This window comes from Centroberyx gerrardi, chromosome 8, assembly GCF_048128805.1.
Source record: "Centroberyx gerrardi isolate f3 chromosome 8, fCenGer3.hap1.cur.20231027, whole genome shotgun sequence".
NCBI classification, from domain to species: domain Eukaryota; kingdom Metazoa; phylum Chordata; class Actinopteri; order Beryciformes; family Berycidae; genus Centroberyx; species Centroberyx gerrardi.
The window spans coordinates 1,675,449-1,700,147 of NC_136004.1; the positions used below are offsets into that span (position 1 = coordinate 1,675,449).

The 24,699-nt window shown below is 39.6% G+C and overlaps 1 protein-coding gene across 2 annotated transcripts; it reads left to right on the forward strand.

The window, feature by feature from the left end:
- The first annotated feature begins 584 nt into the window (after positions 1-584).
- Positions 585-24,699, forward strand: sub1b (SUB1 regulator of transcription b). 2 transcript variants are annotated; one of them, XM_071913394.2, is made up of 5 exons: positions 585-742; positions 13,461-13,533; positions 14,508-14,627; positions 23,573-23,681; positions 24,050-24,699. In XM_071913394.2, the coding sequence occupies exons 2-5, from the start codon at positions 13,465-13,467 to the stop codon at positions 24,127-24,129; spliced, it is 378 nt and encodes a 125-aa protein (XP_071769495.1). In that variant the 5' UTR covers positions 585-742; positions 13,461-13,464; the 3' UTR covers positions 24,130-24,699. The 2 variants fall into 2 exon arrangements, with proteins under 2 accessions (XP_071769495.1, XP_071769496.1); XM_071913395.2 differs by having other exon boundaries at positions 587-742; positions 13,464-13,533.

The following is a 24,699-nucleotide window of genomic DNA, read 5'->3' on the forward strand; positions in this document are numbered from 1 at the left end:
AGTCTCCATGAGCAGTCCATATACCATTTTATTAGAACGCTACAGACGTAATATTTTCCGTAAATGCCACCTGTAATGCCTACATCAAAATAAAAATAAGTAACGTGAAGGTCTGGGTCGTTTGAGCAGTGTGTGTGGGTGGCGGTAATGCACATTTTAAGTTGTTTATCAATCGCCGTTAAGCAAAACTGAAGAAGGAGAAAAGGAGCAACGAGTGTGCAGTCAGGAGTGTTCGGCTTGTTGACTCCTCGGCTGACTGCACTCGGCTACTCTGGTCTATTTAACAGGCAAGCAGGTAGTCAACTCAAACGAGCTATATCCCCTCTAGCGTTGCCCTACTTCACGGAGCTCTGCGCATGCGTCCCCTAAAACCTGCAGGTCTATCTAGAACTGCTGGTCTAAAACTGCGGTTGCGCTCCGCGACTAATTAAGCCGCGAGTTATCTTTTGTACCTACCAACAAAGGTAATGCCTTTACGGTAAAAGTAGATTGCTACAGATTTTTTAGACATTACGTTTAAGGCATTTCTTTCGAAATAGTACACAGTCTATTAGAAATGATAATATATACTCTAAATATATAATAAATATATAATAAATATACAATACAGGTCTACTTTGGCTTCAAGAGACTCCAGTTCCCACAAGCGCACTAAACAGTAGAGCAGGAAGTTCTTCCTGCCGGAAGTGAACCTGCTGCTTGCTACTAGAACACAGCCAAGAGCTCCGCTACTGCACATCATGTAAGTACTAACAATTTGAACAGCAACAACTAAATTGTGTTTAAGAAAAAAGCTTGGGAAAAAGGTCCATGTTTTACTGCACAGCTATTAGAGTTGATTGGCTAACGTTAGCTAGTGTTATCTGGTGAGCCAGATTAGCTGATCAGCTACCACATCTAAGATAGCCACATAGCTTTTAGCTTGCTAGCTATCGTCCATATCTAAAATAGTGTCTGTATAGTAACTTCAGGTATAGCAGCAACTATCGCACGGTAACCGATGTTGCAACATCATGTTTGACAACACAGAGCGCAAGACAGATGTGAGAGTTTTCACTTGAAGCTGTCTAAAGAGAAGAATGCTATTTTGTCCTCAGGACGCCAACTGGTCCCTTGACCCGCATGCGATCTCCGATTCGCAAATTCCCGATGTAAGGGGAAATTTAAAGGAAACATAAATCAGTTTATAGCCCGTAAACACGTCAATCACAGTTCTCTCTTCATATGAAAAATAAGATAGATACATCAGATCAGTTATATATTAGGTAGTCACCGAAGCCAGTTCAGTTAGATAGGTAAGCTAGTCACCAAAATCTTAAATTATTTTGTGTCACAGATGCAGCAACAGATTACCAAATTAACTACAAGATGATACATTTTCAAAACAGTTATTTCTAGACTGGCCAGAAAGTTATTTTGATGTAGAAATAGCAGTCCAATATATGCCAATATATGTCCACCGCTACCATTTGAAGGCAGTATGTCATGTTGAAATAATACCAAACTGTTGTGCCCTTAGTTGCAAGTTTATAACATAATATCAAATAATTGTGATCGAAACAATCTTCAGAGAGCAATCTCAATTTAGTTTCCCATCCCTGCTGGGAATGAAAGCTGTGTGCAGTCCTGTGTAAAGTTATAGATCGAATTATTGACTACTCCTTTGGAGTAGAATATAATTTTGTTTTCCCTAAATTATTCTATTCCATTTCATTAGGTCGAACACAAACGTTGATGAAGAGCCTGATTGTTGAATATCTTTGCTTTCTAAATTACCTGTAGCCTATGCAGTAATTCAATTGCTTTTTCATCCACTACATGAGTCATAAATTAGGGATGCACCGATACCGTTTTTTTACTGCCGATCCGATAACGATACCAGAATTTTGAGTATCAACCGATACCGAGTACCGATCCGATATTGACCCCTTTTTTTCTTCTGTAATTACACAGCTGCATACAACATGTAAATAACATGGGAACAATAATTTTATTGTTAAAAAAAAGAAAAGCAGCAGGGCAAAAGAACTGACCAAAATAGGAATGACAGTTCCTAGGATATATAAAAGATTGCTGCAATATAGAGATACAGTGCAAAAAAACTCGCAAAAGAGCAATAAACTGACCAGTGCATACTGCTACAAAACAATATTGAAACAACCATACAGCCTTTGCTTATATTTTTTTTCCTCTTCTTTAGTGTGAATAACTGACAGAAAAAATACTGCTACACATAGGCTTTTTCTGGGCATAACATCCAGTGTGTGCCAAGTCTAGTCTAGTTTTAATCACTTAAGGACAAGAGGCAGGTTTTTCTTCAGAAACAGAAGCATCTCACTCTCTCTGCTGTCAGCCTGTTCCTCCGTTCACTGACAGTGTTGACAGTCACTGACGCTGACGCACGCACAGGTCGCGTCAGCGTCATCAGCGCGGTAGCATTAGCTTTAGCCCCCATCTCCAAAAAGCTTCGTTTTGTGAAAACGGAAGACTTAATTGAAACCTTTATGGTGGCGTGTACATGATACTAAGCCCAAGGACACTCGATGTAAGTTTGAGCTAAGGAACAGGCGTTTGGAAGGCGTCGCCAGATGAAGTTCTTGGTAAAGTGAGTTGGATAAAGATCTTTGGGACGCTAGTAATGGCATAGCCATCTAGCATCCCTTTGTGGCTAAAATAATTCCCAACCGCTGACATGTTTACATCAGCACATTGCTTGCACGTTCGCTTTCTTTTTCCAACTTCTTCACTCACTCGTGTCGCGTCACGTGCAAACTCAGGCATGTTTTACGGTAGGCGACTACGCCCGTTTATTACTCCGGGGGCTCTAACTGATTGCTCTGGATCGGATCAGATTATAACGTTAGCTGCCACCGATGTCCGATCCAGCATTTTAGGCCAATATCGGCCCGATACCGATACCAAGTATCGGATCGGTGCATCCCTATCATAAATCAACAAACATTCTATTTTGTATATCACTGGAGACGCATTTTCATCTTTAGGTTAATTGCAAAAGAAATAGGTGACAAAATATTTAGAAGTAGGCTAAAACTTACTGGGAGTTATTGTATTTAAAGTTTGTTTCAAATCAAGAGCAAATACTCAGCCTGGCCGCACCATTCCTGCCTCGTAGGTTTGCCCTCTGTTGATATGGCAATCCCCTGATTTAGTCTAAGAGCCTATGCTATAACCTACTTTTATTGTCCATGAAGCTTTTTAATAATCAAGTAGCCCAAAGAAATATGAAGTCTAGAATCAAAAACAAATGGTGAATTGACAACATCTCCGCTTTTTCGCCGACAGTCTTGCTGGACAAGCACTCTATCCACACACAGAACGGTCATATTCATGCTGACCAATTATTAAGGCAGGATAGACTATTATAGGAATAATTCACCTGAAAATGAAAATTCAGTCAATAGCCTACTCACCCCGATGACAGTTGAAACGATATGTCCACATAACATAGGCATCAAGTTTGGAGTTCCAAAAAGTGCAAAAAGGACCATAAAGTGCAGCTCCTGCAGCATAATTGAGTGCCTTTTTATTCTGGTATTCTCTTATATTGTCAATATATAGACTAATATCAATAAAGGATCCCATTACCTGGATGACTGAAAAATTATCTAATGTACTCCATTTTAAATAGTTGCATTTGTCAAACAAATACCTGTATATATCTAAAGTACTTTGTGTCAAACATAACATAACTTAAAAATATAAACAGTGCTACACTGTTCTGTTTGTTGCTTGCTCTTGTCTACAAGGTGAAGAATAGAAATGAGACCCCCTTTACAGAGAAATCTGCTTCTCTGCCCTGCTACATCTCTCTGTGCTGTCAGTTTCACCTGTATCTTTACATTGTTAAATTACTAGCCTTTGACATTATTATCCAAGGGCGTAACCACGCATTCTTTGGGGGGGTCGTGTCTCCCCCAATACTGAGAAAATACCAATCTGTCCCCCCCAATATACAGTAGAAAATATGTTAAATATGTCCTCCTTTTATGAACCCTGTCAACGGATCTGTCTTCTTGTTATTTATTTTCAATTTATTTCCGTTTGTTAAGGAAAACATAAGTGTGTGACCCCCCCCCAATTGTACACTTGGTTGCATGTTGTTATTGCTAATGTTCGCTAAAGAAGCTCTCACGTCGTTCTGTGCTGCTGTGATGATAATCTGACGGGTTTGGTCAGTCAGTGGAGGTGAACAAATGGAGGAGGAAGTGACGTTGCCTAAAAAGCGGAGAAAGCAGGACCGGCAGCCGGACATACGATGTTTTTTGCAGACAGTAAGTAACTAGATACCTAAATAGGTAACGTTAGCTTAGTAGATAAGGCAATAGCTAATGTTTCAGGTAACTGTTACTACTGTACATTGTACACTGTTCTTAATACACTTACTATATAGCTAGCTAAACAGCATGATAACGTTAAAGCAAATAAAACTAGTAATACAAGCAGAATATTCAATGTATCAAATTAAAATGATCATCAAGGTCAGTCACTGTTCTTCTGGTAAAATGATGATATCTGATCACAATGCAGGCAGCACAGAGAGACAGGGAGAGGGAGAAGCATGCTGAAAGCAGTGGCCAGACAGGGACATGCTCTGGAGATATAGCCTAGTAAGACCATCCTGATCACGTGACCTCACATTCTGTTTCGCTCCACGGATCAGTCTGGACTTCTAGCCGCCCACATCGATTTCCTGAAATTACAATGTAACCGGGCCAATCAGGGACTGCGTCGTAGTTGATGACGTAACCAGGCCAATCAGGGACTGCGTTGTAGTTGATGACGTGAAATACAGGCCGCCGCTGGCAAAACAGTAATGGCGTCTCCCGAAGCAACGAGCGGTAACGTTAACGTTAGTAGAGTAAACACAGCTGTAAGTGCAGTTATTGCAGAAATAGACTCAATAACAACAATTAAACAAGAACAAGAGTATGCACTAGCGGAGTTTCTCGGCGGAAAAGACGTTTTCACCGTTCTTCCGACTGGATTTGAATTTGGATTCGCTGATTTGCTGAAGGAGTTTGTCTGTCAAGGCAAGTACTCCTGCCCACTGAAATCGATGTGGGCGGCTAGAAGTCCAGACTGATCCATGGAGTAAAACAGAATGTGAGGTCACATGATCAGGATGGTCTTACCAGGCTACTGGAGATACAGATGATACAGATAATTCTAATTGGTAGGTGTGTTTAAAGTCAGTAAACAGTAAACAGTAAGCAACTGACCAAAACCAAAACAAAAGTGGAGGGGCAGCCACTGTCTTGGAGAAATCAGACTATTCCTTTAAATGTGAATTCAAATGGTCAATGTAGTCCTCAAAACTATGTTCTAAATGTGTGAATTTTTTTATTATGGGGGAGGGCTCTCATTTGGAACCCCCCAATGTCTATACCATGGTTACGCCCTTGTTATTATCTACTCTGTTTTACTGCTCAGCAGCTCCTCTGGTCCAGACTGTCCTGCTCCTCCTCAGGACCAGTCCTTTTCCTTCTTTGAAAATATTTTTCAATATTAATCTGGATTGAGGGAGCAAACATTCAGAGTCAGAGTTAAAAAGTTAATATTAACGATATCAGTCCACTCAGTGGATACTGACTAGCAGCTAGGCTATACAGCGTGCTAATCTCAGAAACTCAGCTGTATTCCGAGTAACGTTAACTGTTAGTTCTTCTTTTCGGGAATTCAGTCGGCCGTCTTCTTGGCATGTAAAAAAAATATCCCTCACGTGTGTGCAGTGGGAGGCGAACAGACAGGTCCGGTGAGAGAGCGAGTGAGCGAGAGAGAGAGAGAGAGAAAGAGGGAGAGTGAGAGAGAGAGGTCGCGTGGAGCAATTAGGGGCTGAGCGAATCAATGCGCTACACGCAGTTTTACAATTATATAGTTTCATATAAAGTTTTCTGTGTGTGGGAAACCCTGGAGGGGTAGAGCAGAGTGAGGGGAGATTGTCCACTAGTTAATCGATCGCGAATGGCGTCGTTCTCTCGGACAGATAAAAAAATAAAAATAAAAAATGCTAAAATGGGTCGCCAAATATACTTTGGCGGCCGTTAATATACCTGGGCGGCCCGCCCAAGTAAAGTCTATGTGTGGGAAACACCAATAAGCTGCATGCTGTGCACTCAGTGGCTGTGATTGGTTGCAGTGCTCATTATAAATGGTCAAATCATCTATCAAATCTATCAAAAATTTAATATTTTAGTGCTGAAACAATCGATTAGTTGATCGACAGAAAAATCGTTTGTCATTTATCAAGTAAAAATACCAAACATTTGCTGGTTACAGCTTCACAAATGCTAAGATTTGCTGCTTTTCTCTGTTTCATATCATTATAAAATGAATACTTTGTTTTTTTGGCTGCTGGTCAGTCTTAAGTAAGCAATTTTAAGAATCACTTTGGGCTCTAGTAACTTCTGATGGGCATTTGTCATTATTTTTGACATTGTAGACTAACTGCCGTTTTTGCTGTGAGTCCCGAAGTTGTTGTTTTTTAACCAGGGTAGGTCCAGGCCCTAATGTCCACTTCCAATACATCATAATGTTTTTTGGCATTTTCGCTTTTATTGACAGGGCAGTAGAGATTGACAGGAAAGACAGGGCAGAGAGAGGGGATGACATGCAGCAGAGGGCACGGGCCAGATTCAAACCCATGCCGCTGCCTTAACAGTACGTGCTCTACCTGTTGAGCTACCGGGGCGCCCCTTCCAGGCTTCATTTTTGCCCTAATGTCACTTGAGCTGCATCTGGTGTGACATTAGGGCAAAAATGATTGTAAAAAGAAAATGAAATATGTTTCTTTCTACCTTGGGGACACCCTAGTAAAACATGAGATACTCACCTTTTTCATCCAAAGGGACATTGTAATGGGATACTTCATTTTTGCCTTAAGGTCACAAGGAAATGTGTTTTTTCTAACCCCTTAAAGGATAAGGCTGGTGTTTTTTAATACATTTCTTACCGTCAACAAATGCTATGAAAATAACAAAATCAGCAATTGTTTTGTTTTGCCAACAAGTCTCGTCCATGTAGCCGATACCCAATAAAGCCATGTCCCAGTAGCCATAGAACTCCATTGTATTAAAAAATTTTTTAAAAAACCCGTCACAGAGCCATGTCATTGCTCTGGCAGCATATTTCTTCATTGCGATGCACCGGGCCAGCCTACTTTTTCCTCAACTTAATAAGCCGACCGTAAAAACGTTTTCCATCTCAGGAAAGTAGTTCCGTAGTACTGAAAATAGTCCCCGGCGTAATGAAGAATTTGTTCCCATTTAATTTGGTAATAACTACAATAGCCTGACTTTTCGTAGTAACAGTTAGCGATTTTTAAAATAGAAACTATGTCTTTGTGAGCTGTATTTAAAGGTTTTTAGCTGACAATTGGAACCAATGACTTTTGGGTTGAAGGCTAAAAAGGGAACGTAATGGAAAGTAATGGGAGTAGAGCAAACGCATTGTTGATTTTGTTATTTACATAAGATTTGTTGATGGTAAGAAATGCATTAAAAAACACCAGCGTTATCCTTTAACAGCTTGGTTAATGCACTGACTTGCTGTATACCACGTTGATCTGTCAGCCAGGCAGGCTAGCACCCTAGACTGTGTGGTTGTATGTGTGTATTTGTGAGTGTTTGTATGAATGTGTGTGTGTACATGTGTTGTCTGTTTACATGTGTGGAGGTTGATGAGGTTGTGCCACTTAAAAAGTATCTTAATTGTTTTCATTTAGCAGACCTCTTGACCTATGTCATTCTATTCAATCAACTTTGATTTGAAATTATGTTGCTGTTAGGTCAGACTTTAATGAAGATTTTTTTATTTGACTAAATTAAATTTTGCAAGTTGATATAAAATGATTTTGCGTATTCAAAAATAGACAGATTAGAGAAGTTATAGCCTAGAAATAGACTTAAAATTAACACAGCTGTCAAGAAAAATAGATAAATTGCATCCTGCAACATCCAGGCAGCATCTATATACAGTGAAACTGCTGCTGTCCTTGCCTCAACACTGTAAGTAAGAAAACAAATGATAAAGTAAGTATTTGCCAGCTAGCTCTGTGTTGTTTTCTCTAACTAGCTTATATTGATGGTTTTGGTAAGCTATTGATAGCTAGCTTTGAAGTTTAAATTAGGCATTTAGCTTGAGTTGAAGCTAATGTTACTGTGGCAAATAAGTGTCAGCTAGCAGCAATAGTCCTATTACAGCTGCTTCAGTGGAACGCTCTTTTCCAAAGCTTAAACTGGTAAAAAAAACAAGCTCCGTAACAGTTGTGGTGAAGGCAAGCTCTTGGATCTACTACTGTTCATTGAGAGGGACATCGGCATTGACCACACAGAGGTCATTAATATTTTCAAAAACAGTCAATAGGAGGAGTTTTTTTTTTAGACCATTTTCCCCCTATTTTTCCTGTTTTTTCCCCATATTCAAACCCGTGGAATTGTTTTGATAAATGGTCAACAGCATTGTCTTATTATTCCTGATGGCAATTTATTTAAATGTGAGTTCATATCATCATAGTAAAACATAAATAAATCATCATGAATAAAACATTAATCGTAGAGTAAGAGTTGGTATCCAAGTTTTGATTTGATTAATCATCCCAGTTATTTTAACTTATTCACTGGTGTTTATGTGATGTGTTAGGGTTAACCTGGAAAGGAGGAAGGGTTTGGTTTGTTCATCAAACGGAGTGCAGAGAAACCCCAAAGAAATACATCTGTCTTTGTGTATTTATTAGACTATTTAAAGTCAAATATGAGGCCAGCCCTAACAACAAATGAAAAAGTGCCTTCTCAGAAAATGTCCATGCCACTGAAAGAAACACTCTTGCGTAAGGTGCGTGTGTTTGTCTGTGACCTAATTCAGCCTAAATTAATATTTACTCCAACCCAGTTGCCAGTGCAGGCGGAAGAGGTGCCCCTTTTTCATTTTTTGCCCCTGTCCCTTAGAGAGTCTGTGCATGCCACTGGTGTCATTGCAGACAAGCATCAACAACAGTATCCAATACTGAATGTCTATGTAGTCACCTGCGTATTCTGAACACATCGGGGAAACCAGTTTCCTTATATGTAAATAGCAGAGAGAAAAAGGAGAAAACATATTTGGTGTTGTTGTGATGCCATTGCACCAGACCATGGATGCATGAACCAAGTGCAGTGATATTTCATTGGCAAACTAACCTTAGGCTGCATTCACACATGCATCGCTCACTAACCAGGTGGTTAGCACTTTTAGCAGATAATACGGTGTTGTGCAACAAACAAAGGCTTACCAGATATTCCCAATACACTTCCAATCCCATACTGCCTTCATGATTGGTGTTGCGGTAACGGAAATGCAAGTCTTATTACAACGAACAATTTCTCCACCGGCATTTGACTTTCTCCATCTTTGTTGTTATGGGAATCGGCCAGCCTCTCCTAGGGGTGGGCGATATGAACTCAAATTAATATCACGATATTTTATACTGTCTGGACGGTATCAGTATTATATCACGGTATTCAAAATGTTATATTTTAACGAATTATTCTACAAACATTTTAAATATTGCATGTATGTCTATAAAGAATGGCCTCTAAATTGGCGTTGGCATTTAAAAAAACTTCACTTAGCTGCATAGAAAGGTTTCCCACACATAGGTTGTAATTGTGGCGCACTACGGCTGTCAAAGAATATTCTAAATTCGATTATATAATCGAATTGTAAAAAAAACCCGACATTCGATTGTGAAAATTAATATTCGATTGTGAAAAAAAAAAAAAGCAGCACTACCACGGCTGTCTGCCTCGTGAGTTCTCGCGTGGGCCTGGACCGCTGCACTGAATGCACTGCATGACGGACAGAAGTCACAGAACGTCACTTTCATTGATTGAAAATGAAATGTTGGTCGAGCTGAAACAAGCGAATAATTCAACAACAACCGTGTGGTAATGATGGCAGAGAGTTCACAACCCCCTCCAAGCAATCTAAAAAGCCCTGTTTGGAAATACTTCGGATTTTGGTCAGACGGCAAAATTGTGGAACCTCGAGATAAAGTTGAATCAAATTGTTTATTTAAACCAGTATGAATATTATCTAACCTGTATAAAAATTAGGCTATCGAATAACATATCAATTACAAATCATTCATTTGATCAGAGTTATTATTAACCCTAACCCTAACCCGAAGTTGCTCGTTATTATTCGGGGAAAAAAAGCCATGATTGACATGTCTGTGCGTCAGCCACTATGTTTCTTCAAATCGATTCATATCATTGTGGATGGCCACAAGATAGAAATGCCCATTCTGTTTGCATCATAGGACTTTGATTTCACTAACTAGTCGTTTCATTTACTATACATTAGAGGTCTGCAGCCCGACGGGACCCGAGACTGTAACGCGCTTGGTCGTGTCTTAGCTTACATTAGCTTTGTGCTTGTTAGCTTTAGGGAAGTAGGCTAACGTTACTCCTGGATAGCATGACAGAGCTAGACGACGTCTGTATTGGGTAGACTGGGAGTAGTTGGTAGTAGCCTAACTCGCCACCCAGTGACTTAATCTGTTACTGCAACCAAACAATGTTCCAAAAACATAGTAGGCATATTTGCGACTGTCACAACTGTATGTCGGGCTTGGTTTTTTTTTTTTCATGCGTGGAAAAAAGCACAATGTTTTATGCTCCTCGCTTTCTCCTGAAGCTCTGTGTCACACAGGCTGCTGGGCACACACAGCCCCCCTGCCCTCTCTCTCTCTCTCTCTCTCTCTCTCTCTCTCTCTCTCTCTCTCTCTCTCTCTCTCTAATTCAAAGGGGCTTTATTGGCATTGCCAAAGCAAGTGTGAAATAAAAAAAAAAAAGTACGTACAATTAAATATATACTAGAATAAAGAAATGTGTAACCAGAGCTGTGTAACATTGCAATCAAATATATAAATAGGAGTAGGTAAAATGAACTTAAAAAACTTAAAAACACACATTTTATTGGGGACCCACTCAATTTCCCTGGGGCCCACTCAAATTACCACCTGTGGGTCCCAGGGACTCACTACATTGAAAACATATGTGACCTGCTCTATCATTTTCAGTCACATTGACCCCTCAAAGCATTTTGAGTTTAATACACTGTTGGAAAGAGGATAATTTAAGCTTTCTGGTGATATCAAAATGATCTTTGTACTCCAAAGATTGAGTGAGATGCACCCCTTGATGTCTTGACTGTTTCCAAACAATGTTTTTGAGAAAAGGGGCCTCAAAGTTTGAAGTCAATTCTGAGACATTTATTCAAATAAAGAAATCATTCAAACATAACATAACATACTAACATTACATTTGCAGTCTTGAGTGCCCATACATACACAGACACGCACGCACACACAGACACACACACACACACACACACACACACACACACTCTCAAGCAGATATGCATGTGTGCACGTACACACACAAACACACACACACACACACACACACACAGGTTGAGATGCCTGACAACTACGTTTTCCCGCGGATGAAACAATAATTTGGATTAGACAATAAAGTGAACGATGGTTCAACCTGTTACTATGCAGATGTTCATTCATAATTTTAAGGGACACATAGTAAGGGGAGAGAGGGACGGGGAGAAGTGTTGCCAGGTTCTTAGCGACAAAACCCTCCCAGTGCCAATTAAACCCAACCCATAAACAGCCCAATGATCAACGAAACTAGTCCAAAATAACAAACCAATAACAAAACTCCACAATACAACCCTGACAAACTTTATAAACAGTGTTTTAAGTCCTACAGCATTTAAAACATTTCCAAGTAACGTTACATTGAAAACTGCGAACCTGGCAACATGAGGAATGCGAGCTTTGTTGACAAATTAAGCTAGTAGTTCTGCTTGTCACCCTACCTTTATAAGCTTCAAAACTATATTTAGCGTCTTTACACAGAATGAAACCCAAGGCTTTATTTTATTAAAATCGGATGAAACCCCAAAACAGCCAAAAATCGATCTTTTCTCATAAAATCACGTTTATCCACAAATGCGCCATTGCGACTTCCGACTGAAAATGATAGAGCGGGTCACATATTTACATCACTGAATTCGGATCAATACATTTTTCAAACTCTGGTTGCCTCTGCAGTCTCTGCAAAATCTTTGAAATCAAGCGATACTTAATAGAGCTACTCCCTTGGTGATGATGATCTAATGGACTCAGACTTTTTTTGTAGGCTTCGTACCAAAATGTGCTTTTCTTTTACTACTGTCACAGTCTTTACGTTTCTATTCAGGTTTTGCGCAAATTCTAAACAAACTTTTGAAAAGTCGACAATCTTAATTCAAATCTGATGCGTTTCCATTAATGGCTGTTAAGCGAATAAGTAGGTTTGTATTTTGGGGAGGGGGGGGAAGACAAGATCACAGATGGAGAGAGGTTTCCAAGAGTTACTTGCCATAGGAAAAGCAATACTTATTCTGTCATGTAATCTGCTGGTGGCTGTATTTCTTTCTTTCTGGCGGTGATGAGTAAATGTTATGGCCAATATTATAGGAGAAATGCCCATTCTACGACAGTCGCCATATAGGGTATCTGGGAAAAGAGACAAAATCAAAAACATTTCTGGGAGGTCACCGTACAAAAGCATTTTATGGACTGAGAGCCTTTGGGTGCAACACTTTAGGATCCAGAACAACATTTGATCTGCTATGCAGGATTATTGGGCCGTTCTTTGGGCCGGGTTGGGCCACCGGTTCCGCCAGCGGAACGCATCACGGCAGACTGTACAAGCTGCCAGCTGTGCAGAATACAGGGTTAAGGTAACTCTGTGTCATTATTAATTTGCAAAATGCACCGTTTTTCGATTAACCTCTTTATCAACAGACAAACAAATCACCTCAAGCGAACATAAAAACGTTTTTGCAATATTTGGGAAATTTCGTGTTTCCATTCAGTTTATTCCCATTCGAAACTTCAAATTTCGCATAAAGTGGCTTGATGGAAACGCACCTACTGTCTACAGAGTTGGTCCTGTGTTAACTGTCAGTAGAGCAGTTATTGAAAGTGTGTCTTGATTACATCACTGTTAAGTCTTAATTTCTTTGTTTCCAACTTTGAACAAGATTTGTTTGTTCATCAATCAAGACTGAACTGTCTAAGAAAATGTGTATAGCACTAGTTTTAGAATGGATTTTGGGGCCAAATTTTAAGGATTGTTTTCAAAGAGATGTCTTTTACACAATATCAAATTACGTCTATCAAAGTGTCCAAAGAGATGGTTTAGAATGAAGCCGCACCCCTGTACATTTATGTCACATTGCCTTGCAACAGAGAAATAGGAGGCTCCCATAAACCAGGCTTACACACTGTAGTAGATGATTAATAGAGTTGGTGGCCACATAGACGTTAGCATTCTCCTGAATGGACACTTGGTGGCAGTTTTGCACTTCACAAAAGGCATGATATTTGATCCCTCTTCCAGCAGAATGCCCAAATCAAAGGAAGTGTTGTCATCCACATCTGGAAGTGACTCTGACAGCGAAGTGGAGACTAAGGTATGCTTTTCACACACTGGCTTCTGATGAACCCGTTTGCTTTGCTTTTTCCATGCCCTTTAAATATGTTTTTACATCAGAAAGGAATCAGACTTCAAGCAGGTGACATTTTGAGTTCTAAAAGTGTTCACTTAAACATGTTCAAGGTGTGATATACAAGCTAACCCAATCATCTTCATCTCACAGACATCCATTTTTACCCACATCTCTTTTTCACTGCTTTGTTCCTCGCGTCTTTTGCTTCCAGCCTGTTGTTCCTTTATGTTTTGGCGGTACTTTGCTGTTTGTGTTAAAAACAGAATTTTTTCTTTAAAAAAATGCATGTACACCAGTTTACCTTGGACAACACCTGTAACATTTATTTACCACAGCTGATAGGGCTGCCACTTTTTTATAAAACCTAGATCAAATGAATACAATATAAGATGGAGTTTGTAACTAATTTGATCATTTATGTTTCAGAATTATCTATTATGCTGTGTTATCACACCCTTTGCCCCTCTGGGGCCCTTATGCCTTTTTTTTTTTATAGCTAAATCAAAACACTCAATATTCTCAAAATGACAACAATTAAAGCATTCAGATTATTTTTTGGGTTGGTCAATGTCAAATCAAATCTACTGTAAATCCTTGGTCAGGTATCACAGCCACCGTATAAAGGGCCACATAGGCTGGCTCGCACCTCAGTCCAGTAAAGAAGGCTAGGAGTAAATCATACCTCATCGAAAGGTTTATAACAAATTGGCGTGCCAAAACAAAAAGCAACGAGCCAAAGTCTACACCATGGGTCTTACAAGTGCAATGGAGCAAAACGGCAATATATGGCAACACAGTCTTACACCAATATTTTCCCTATAAGTTGTTGGCTAAAATTGTCTGTCGATCTGACTCTGACTTTTCCATAGAATCTGAGAATAGAACCAATTTACTAGATAATGATCAGAGATGGAAATGGCAAACTAAATCTTTTTTAGGCTAAGAGAAAGAAGTCAACTGCACCAGAGAAACCGGCCAAGAAACCAAAGAGCGGAGAGAGTTCCAGGCCAGGTGGCTCATCCAAAGGCAGCAGTAACAGTGACGACAACATGTTCCAGGTGGGTGTCATCCTCGATGTACAAGTCCAGCACAGCCGCCGGTGTAGGCTCTCAAACCTCCACAGCAGTGCAGTAGAGTGGAAAGAAACGGCATGAATATATGTAGGAAATACAAAGCCTCCAATGCTTTGGCTCACTCACTCGTAGCTTCCTTCAGTATATGTTCATTTAAATTCTGATGTTGTCTGCTGTTGTCTAATGGTAAAGTAAGTGAATTGTGAAAAGGAAAAAGAATATGAAAATGAATAAACAAATGAAAGGCAAATTTTAAATGTCTTTTTAAATATCATTTTGCATATCAATTTCTAAATTCAGTCATTTATTTGTCCATTTAATTAACTGTTTTACAAATAGTTTTATTAAATGGCTCATTTAAAAGCATTTTTATGAATTGATTTATAAATTGTTTAACTTAATTCTCTTTTAATTAATTATTGATAATTAATCACTGTATTGGCCTATAATATTTGATGCGACATACACCGCTCTCCATATCTATGTGCTAGATATGAATTATTATAGGATATCCTATGTTTGTTTTCGGCGCTGCACTTTAATAATGGTGGACAAAAACTTATGGACAAGTTATTACTTATTACACTGCTATACTATTGTCCATTTAATTAACTGTTTTACATTTTGTTTTTATTAAATGAGCCATTTAAAAGCATTGTAGTTAACCGATTTATAAATTGGGGGTGGGGGTGCTGTCAGAGGAGCTCAGTGAGATAGGGGGGAGCCAGGTTGCGGAGAACTTTATAGGTGATGAGAAGAAGTTTGAACTGAATTCATAGTTGGACAGGGAGCCAGTGGAGGTTTCGCAGGCTAATTGTGGGAGTGGGCATTAGGTGCAGATTCTTAAACAGAATAATGCGTGAACAGCATGTAAGCAATATTTTATAAATTTGAAGATATACTGCTTATGTACGTTTCCAGTTTGGTGCAAACAGATTTTTAGTCTTGAATCTATAGAGTTTTGTATATCTGGCTCATGGTGCATGAATGGAGGTTCTCACATTCTCACAACCTGGTTATAACAAGACCTGGTTATTATCTCTTAAGATTTATAAAACACTGCTTACATGCTGTTCATCTTGAAACTGTGCCCCTGTTGATTGATCACATGAGTAGGTCCAATTTCTGATCCGATATGTGCGTTATTCTTATTTCTACATTACTGTGCGATTTGGTGACATTATGTAAACCTGTTAACTCGGGCTAGACTAAAAAAATTTCATTTGTGGATTTTTGAAATGAAAATCAAATCGCTATTCATTTTTTTATTTCTGTTTCTGAAACGAAATATAGAATGACCAAAAAATACACAGACCGAGATCAGGACATGAATTTGAACTTGAATATAAACTTCTGCTCGTTGAATCACACTAATGTCAAACATAGCCTACTTTGTGTCACAGGTTGGCTGAATCTATGGCAGACATCATGGCAAAAATGTTCAGCATGTTAAGATAATATTCTTATTATTATTATTATTATAGTGGCCCCTATGGGCCAATCAGTACCATTCTTTGTGTCCAGGGTGTGAGTGACCAGGACTATCTAGAAGCCAAATTAGACAAAAAGTTACCAATCTATCCCTGAGAGATGTGACTGAGGCCAGCACTTGTGTCCAGTGATTCGCAACTGGTATTAAAAATAGGTGCCCATTGGTAGACTCAACACCTGTTGCTGTTTTGATTTAAACATTTGATTGGCTTGCCTCTGCCTGGAGCTTGTGCAGGAGGTAGCCCACAGGGCTGGGTATGGAGAACCGGTTCCAATTTAGTCCTGGTTCCAAATAACATATTTCACCGGAATCAATAAGCCACTGCACTAACTATACCTCTTATTGATCATTAAGCATTTTGCAACAGCTGGATGCCTCTCCAGTAGCAACAAGTACAGATCCTGTACAGACCCATAGTGCGTGTGTTCAATTCTATGCACTGCAGCGCTGCGACACAGTTAAATTACGTAATACCACTAACATTACTTAAATACCACAAGCTAATAACGTTACCTACCGTTACAGTTTCTAGGACAGCAGAAGACAAGTTACCGTTTACAAATCCCGTTACTAACACAGGCGAGTTTGGAGCAAATTGTGGAATGTTAAGTTTCACTTTTTTGTTTTCACAACAGGAGACTCTGTGGATTAAGTACAATGCTGCTGGTCTGTCCATATCCAAATGACAAACGTGACATGATATGCGCATCAGAGATCGATTTAGATCAATACACTGGCCACTGACTCTCACCGTGGATGGGTGTAGTATGGGCCAAGGAAGAACCCATTCAATTTTGGAGCGGATCCGGATCCGACTCACGAACAAGCAATAATAGCACAAACCTTGGCGGAGGTCTGCGCTCTCCGAGTGCAATTCTAGTTATTACTATTATTCTATTCCATTCTATTAAATAGAACAGAAACGTTGATAAAGGGCCCGATTGTTTTCTAAATTATCTGTAGCCGATGAATAAAAAAGGTTCTGCACTGACTGAATTCATCCATCATCACCCTTGTGATGGCCTCTGCTGCGCCGTGGGAAAAAGTTAATCTTAAAATACGGTCATTGCAATTACATTAAATATGATATACACACTGTAGAACTATGTACTACTCAAACTACAACGTTTGGTCATGATTGGTGAAAGGGGAATGGAATGCATGTAACAGTTTGTAGATCATTACATTTGCAAAATCATTATCAAAGTTGCCAGCACTGGCTGAAAAGGCATGTCAAACATGTACCAATTTGACCAAATTGCATGACACCGTAGTGACACTTCAAATTTTAAAAGGCCATATCTCGTATGAATTTAGCCTCATCGACACCAAACTTGGTAGCCAGATTCAGCTATGCTTGCTTTACAGATTTTCCCCTTTTGACCACCCAAGTCCACCATAATGATTTGGTTTTGGATGGTGATGTGGGTGTGGCCTATGCAATAATTAAAGGAATAGTTAACCCCAAAGTTAAAATTCACATATCGACTCACCCTTATGCCAGGCAAAACGCCGGTGATGTTTGTATGTGCACATAACACTTGCAGTACTGAGAACAAACGGTTATTAGCAAAACCAACACGTTTTGGCTCGTGGCCTTCATCAGGATGATATTGGTTTTGCTAATAACCGTTTGTTCTCAGTACTGTAAGTGTAGCTGGAATCTATTCTTTTCCAGTGTTACCTGCCCATTCCATGCACCTTGTCAGTAGGCGAAGTTGTGCCTTTTCATCCGTATCAGTGCACAACACAGCGAGTTAGTTAGCACAGCTCCATGTTGGCCTTATCCACAATTACTCCAAACAGCATGCACTGTGGCTCCAAAAGTCCAACATTCACCTCATTATCTCCTAGATTTGCCACACTTGCCGCACTGTCGCTACACTAGCAGCAAGCTGATGCTGTCTTAAGATGCCGCCGGAAATACTGTAATTTTGGGCAGAAAAAAAGTGCTTGAATAAACATTGGCTACAAATTGTAGCCTCCTTATGACTGCTAAACTCAGAAATACGTGCTTAAGGGGAGCACATGAAGGCAGTAAGACCACCAAATCACTGTGGGGTGACTGCAGCGCCATGAGTGGGGGAAATCTTGGAGATAATGAGGTAAATATTTGGCTTTTGGTCCCCAAGTGCAACTGTTTGGATTCAGAAGAATTGGATTATACTGCAGAAGCAGCTTGAGTAGTTTTATGGTCACTTTTGGCCTTTTTGGAACTCTAAACTATATGCCTATGTTATGTGGACATACTAGTGTTTTGACTGTCATCAGGGTGAGTAATTTACATTTTTGGGTGAATTATTCCTATAATAGCCGATCATGCCATAATAATTAGTTGGCAAAAATGTGATCATTCAATTCACAATTTGTTCATGCTTCTAGACTTCATATTTCTTTGGGCTACTTGATTATTAAGAAATCTAAAATCTTCATGGACAATAAAAGTAGGCTAGTTATAGCATAGGCTCTTATTAAATCAGGGGATCGCGATATCAACCGAGGGCAAACCTGCGAGGCGGGAATGGTGTGACTGGGTTGAGTTAGCACTTGATTTGAAACAAACTTTACAATACAATAGTAGCCCAACTCACAGTAAGTTTTAGCCTACTTCTAAATATTTTGTAGCCTATTTTGGTAATTAGCCTAAATATGAAAATTTGTCTCCAGTAATCTACAAAATATAATGTATGTTTGATTTAGGATTATAATACAGTGGATGAAAAAGCATTTCAGTCAGTGCAGAACCTTTTTTATTCATCGGCTACAGATAATTTAGAAAACAATCGGGCCCTTTATCAACGTTTCTGTTCTATTTAATAGAATGGAATAGAATAATAGTAATAACTAGAATTGCACTCGGAGAGCGCAGACCTCCGCCAAGGTTTGTGCTATTATTGCTTGTTCGTGAGTCGGATCCGGATCCGCTCCAAAATTGAATGGGTTCTTCCTTGGCCCATACTACACCCATCCACGAAGTTTCATGAAAATCGGGCCAGTAGTTATTCCGTAATCCTGCTAACAGACAAACAGACAGACAAACAAACATACAAACAAACAAACGGCACCGAAAACATAACCTCCTTGGCGGAGGTAATAATTGTGGCACGGTGGCGCAGTGGTAGCGCGACAAAGAAGTTGGTCCCCGGGCGCTGTAAATAGCTGCCCACCGCTCCTGGCCTGCCCCGCGGAGGAAGGACGGGCCAAGATGGGAAAATGCGGAGGATAAATTTCACGGTGCCATTGAAAGCGTGTGTGTGTGTGCCGGCCGCCATGCACGTGTGTGCATGCGTTGTAGATGGTTGCATGTGACCAAATAAAGACGGGGTTTGTCCATCCTGTTTCTGTTCTGTTTCTGTTAATTTAGGAAAAAGATTCTACTTTATAGTTGTAGTACTATTACATTCCCCCTCACCCCTCACACAAACACACACAGGAAAAAAATATTGTCAGGGTATCTGACATGTCTGGCAGAATATCAGCACTCGTTATCGGCTCAAAAAAGCCTAAATTACCCTTTATGGTTTCTGAGCGAATTCCAATTAACTCAGTGTTTTTTTTTTTTTGTTTTTTTTTTAATTAAAGTCCAGTATAACAGAATAATAATAAGAAATTATTATAAATCAACAGACTTTCTTTCAAAAGTGAATGCCCACTTTATTATAACATGAAATATCCCTGCGTTGTAGTATCTTTCGCTATAAAATATGTCTGTGTAGATGCATTTCAGTCATCCAGGTAGTAAGATGTCCAAAAAAGGAAAGACAAACATATTAAATAGAAATAGAATCGCTATAAACACCCCCAAGGCTTTGGTTATTGCTCTGTGCCTGTCTGAACACGCACTGAGAAATTGCTTAAAAGCTGCGGGAAGAGCAAGTTGTTTTTGTCCTACCGGCTCTCCTCCTCTCCTGGTGCTGCCAGTGTGACTACTAGGGATGGGTATCGTTACGATTTTAACGGTACTACTACTCTTACCGATACTGCTCATTGATCCGGTACTTTAACGGTACTCTTATCAGTTCTTTTTGTTATTTTTTTAAGAGAAAAAACAAAACAAATTAAGAACAGAATTAACATTGCTTTATTTTCTCATATATGTACTAAATATAAATTAACTTCTTGCGTTGCAACTGCAACAGCATTGTTTTGAACAAATCACTATTATAGACTGTAATGTGATAATGTAAATGTAAAATAAATAAAATAAACAATTATTTACAGCAAAAGAAACAGCAGTGTTTCGAACAAGTCGCTATTATAGACTCTGACAGAGCGTCACAGATTGTAGAATTGTAATGGAATTTCTGAACGACAGTTCGATTGATGCTCTGACCAGCTCAGATTGAATTTATTTATTTATTTATTTATAGACTAGAAAAGGCAAAATTTTCTAAAGAAAATTGAAGTGTGCTTGCCGCCCTTGCAATGCCCCTGCCCTTAGACTTGGCGTTCACTAGTTTTGCTAAGCGGTGCAGCATTGCAATTGTTAGCATTTTGCTCCGTAAATTCCTAAACCAGTTGTATTTTGTCCAAACTGTGTCTGATCACAAAGAGTTTTAATAATAATGGCCTAAAATATTTTTTTAATTTCCTTTATTTAAACAGGTAAGTCCCATTGAGATCGAGATCTTGTTTGCAAGACAGACCTGTGTGCACAACAACAAGAAAACAAAACAACAAACAAAATCCAAGAATCCAAGAAGAAGGGTTATTTCCAGACCATCCACATGCAGACAAAATAAGAAAGTCTACTAAGAAAAACAAGAGCAATCCCTATAAAATGCATCACCCAGCAGCACCCTAATCAAGCACTGATAAAAATGTTGCTTATACAATCTGCATCCTACTACTCATGGTAAGGCATTGCTTATTTCTAAAAAAAGAAACCCAGTTTAAATTTTACTTTCTTAGTCAGTTCATTGACATGGGTTTTAAAAGACATTTTTCATCTCCAGATACCTAGGTAATTGTAACACTGGCCCCTTTTGAATTTGACAGACTAGACTCAGTAAACAGAGCCAGTTGCGTTCAAAGGCACTGGGATGCTTTTCTCATCACTCCACAACAACATGTTTGGTATCGAATGAAACTACAGATTCCCAGCTTTCCAAGGACCCTAAACGCATCACAAAGACGGCAGCCGAGGCTGACAGAAAGCCCCTGTGGGGAACTCATCGCCATCTGCTGGCTGTGTCGAAGCACTGACATGACGTGTCGAAGCTCGACCATTTAATTTTTATAGCCTAGTAAGCTCTTGTAGCCTAAATAAAAATTTAAATGGAAAAATATAGGGCTACACACCAGGGGCAATAACAGCAATAACGTTAAATGTATAGATTGTGTGTGTTTGTTTTGACTTACCACGGTACCACGGTTCCTCTGTCCCAAGTACATCAAGCCAGCTGGTAAAAAAAACTCCGCCGGACACCCGGTGACGCACTGGCGTCGCGACCTGCGCCGAAATGTCGGCCGGATCACCGGGGACAAATCGGCGCCCAGCTATCGGCACTGGCCGGCACCGTATGCCCGGGAAGCTCCGTTAAGCGTCGGCCGATGCACCGCATACTCTGTGTGTGTACCTTAGCTTCAGTTAGCTTCAGCTACTGTGTGGGAGAAACGAGCTAACGTACCTCCCGATCTCAGCGGCGTGGTCCCTCTGTTCCAAATGCATCAAGCCAGCCGGTAAAAAACTCCGCAGTAGACTTTTAATATACAGAATAATAGTCCAAATACATCCATACTGATCTGATTCTACCTTAGCTTCAGTTAGCTTCAGCTACTGTGTGGGAGAAAAGAGCTACCTCCCGAGAAACAGCGGAGAAACAAGATGGCGGAGAAAATGAAACTTAAATTTCTGGCTCTGTGATTGTATTGCGTCTTAAATGGCATTTAATCATTAATATCTCAAAAACCTTATGATGCATCTCTTAGAAAAGTAATAGCACACTTCCCCTAAATGAGCCGCACATTTTGATGTCTCATATGTCTATGTACTGTAAAAACTGTAGGAGGAGTAGCGCGCACAACTTTTGTCCGGAAGAAGTAGAAAAATAAGAAGTATGTGAGATAATAAGAGTGTGCTCTGCCTACAGCAAGCACACTAATTAGCTGGCTAATGGTTGCTTTTAATCATTAACCCATGTTTGTATAACTTTAGCTAACTCTGCGTGGGCTCTAGTAGGTTAGCTGCTAGCATACATAACATACCTGAGGTGGATGGGTCAACGGGAGATGAACTACGAGCTAGGCAGTCGAAAACTGTGCATTTCTCCGCCTGTATGTGATGCACTTTCGCTAGATGTTTGGAAAGATTGCTCGTGTCTCCTCCTTTACATGCAAAAGACGTGTTGCAGGGTCTGTGTGTGTGTGTGTGTGTGTGTGTGTGTGTGTGTGTGTGTGTGTGTGTGTGTGTGAGAGAGACACAGAGGGAGCTGGCCCCGCCCCTCGCGCATATGACAGGCTCCGAGAGAGAGGGAGAGAGATCACTCTTCTGGATTGGGAATAGCGAAAATGCATCTTAGACGAATGTCTTAATCTTATTGCAACGGAGTCTGAGAGATAAAAGGTGCAAGATAACGTTTATGTAGCCTAAATAAATAGGAAATATATTTATTTATCTATCTATGTAATCTATCTAATTTCTCAAATACCCATAGCAGAACCGATAACGTCGGAGTTTAATAATTTAACCCCGGGGCCCATTTAATACCGGGGCTCAGTACCCACCCCTAGTGATTAGAGTGACGTGGCTTGTGACTTCCATTGGTATGGAAGCCACAAAATCAAAAGTTGGTCAATGTATAAAAATTGTAATAAATCGACCTCTAATGCACCTAATGTGTGCATCACGTCATGTTTGTCATTTGGTGATGCACAGACCAGTAGAGCAGTAGCATTGTAGTCAATCCGACACAATCTCCCATTGTGAAAACAAAAGTGAAACTTAACATTCCACAACCTGTGCCAAACTCACATGTGTTAGTAACGGTATTCATCTGTGATGTAATCGTAGATTGACGTGTAATTCTGACAACTGATTGGACAGATAATCTCCAGGGAGATCGGACCCACATGGGGAGTGGGGGACACGGAACCAAATGATCTGCGGTACGCATGTGCGTCCCGAACCGCGGGTGGTGAACCATACGGCACAGATTTTTTTCGTTTCACCCCTAATATACGTGCTATACATCATACACTAGATCATATACATCATATACCATACTGCAGCAAAGGTAGCCTACTGTATTTTGCCAGCACAAAGAGCATTTAAGGTTAACGAGCAGTGTGACAAGATATAAAAATTGTACCACTTATTTGGACTGGTTTTAGAGTAATATTTGGAATGGAATATAGCTGAGGCCTATTTCTTTTATGGGGTAAAGGCATGAAATGAAAAGATGAGTCCAATTGAGATTTGTTGTTTTGGTTATTACAGATCGGTAAGATGAGGTATGTCAGCGTCAGGGACTTCAAAGGCAAAGTTCTGATTGACATCAGAGAGTACTGGATGAACCAAGATGGGGAGATGAAGCCAGGCAAAAAAGGTAATTAAATCAATTTAGTAGCTACTAACCACTGTACTCCTCCACCTCCTCCTTTATATGCTCTTGTTATGTCTTAGTGTTCCATTAAAATTATATAAAGTTATTTTAAATATTACACTAGTACCTGGATAGATAATAATGGTGTGACGTTTCAAATGCTCATGCTTTCAAATGAAGAAACAACCACAGAAAATGTCGATTTACTGTTTTGCTTATAGAAACTGAATAAGGTTTTGCTCTCGTACCGCACTTTGCAGGCGTGGCCTTTTTGCTACGTCATGGCCATTCTTATCGAAAGATGAATGTTTGAACTTTTGAGTAGCTTGCTGATCAGACACATATGAACCCCCTTTTTTAATTACTTTTAGGTATTTCCCTGAATCCTGAGCAATGGAGCCAATTGAAGGACCAGATCTCTGAAATTGATGATGCCATAAAAAGAATATAGGCATTCTTTGCAATGCTGTGTGTTGAATTAGTTAAAAGTTATGTTTGCCAGAAGGGTTTTGTAAAAAGATTGAAATTCTTTTCTAACTGGCTTGTTTCATTTGCAGTTGTATAGAACTAGTGTCTTCTGCATGTGCTCTGTAGTTTGCTCAGTGTGAAACCTGTTGTTTTTGAACAATTGTAAAAGTGTGGGTGGATGAGTAAGCGACTGATTACAATTGGTTGGTAGGTTTGAATGATGGAGTGAATTGTTCTTTGTATTGAAATACTTAATAAAACCCAATAAGGCTATAGCTTAATATTGGTTGTCTAGTCTGAAATTGTTTTCTTTTCAATATTTAAATTCATATTCATGGTATGAGTGTCATGTGTAGGTATACATAATAAACCATTGTAATATGTAGCACCTAATATCAGTGCTGTAAGTTTCTGAGGACCAAACCCAGATAAATCATTACAATGAGTTGGGGTGAAGTACATCATATTCAGTTTTAATGTTATACCTTCAAATTATTAGATTAACTGTGAAGCATGGCTGAGGTCTTGAAAATAAAGGACTTTGTTAAACAGA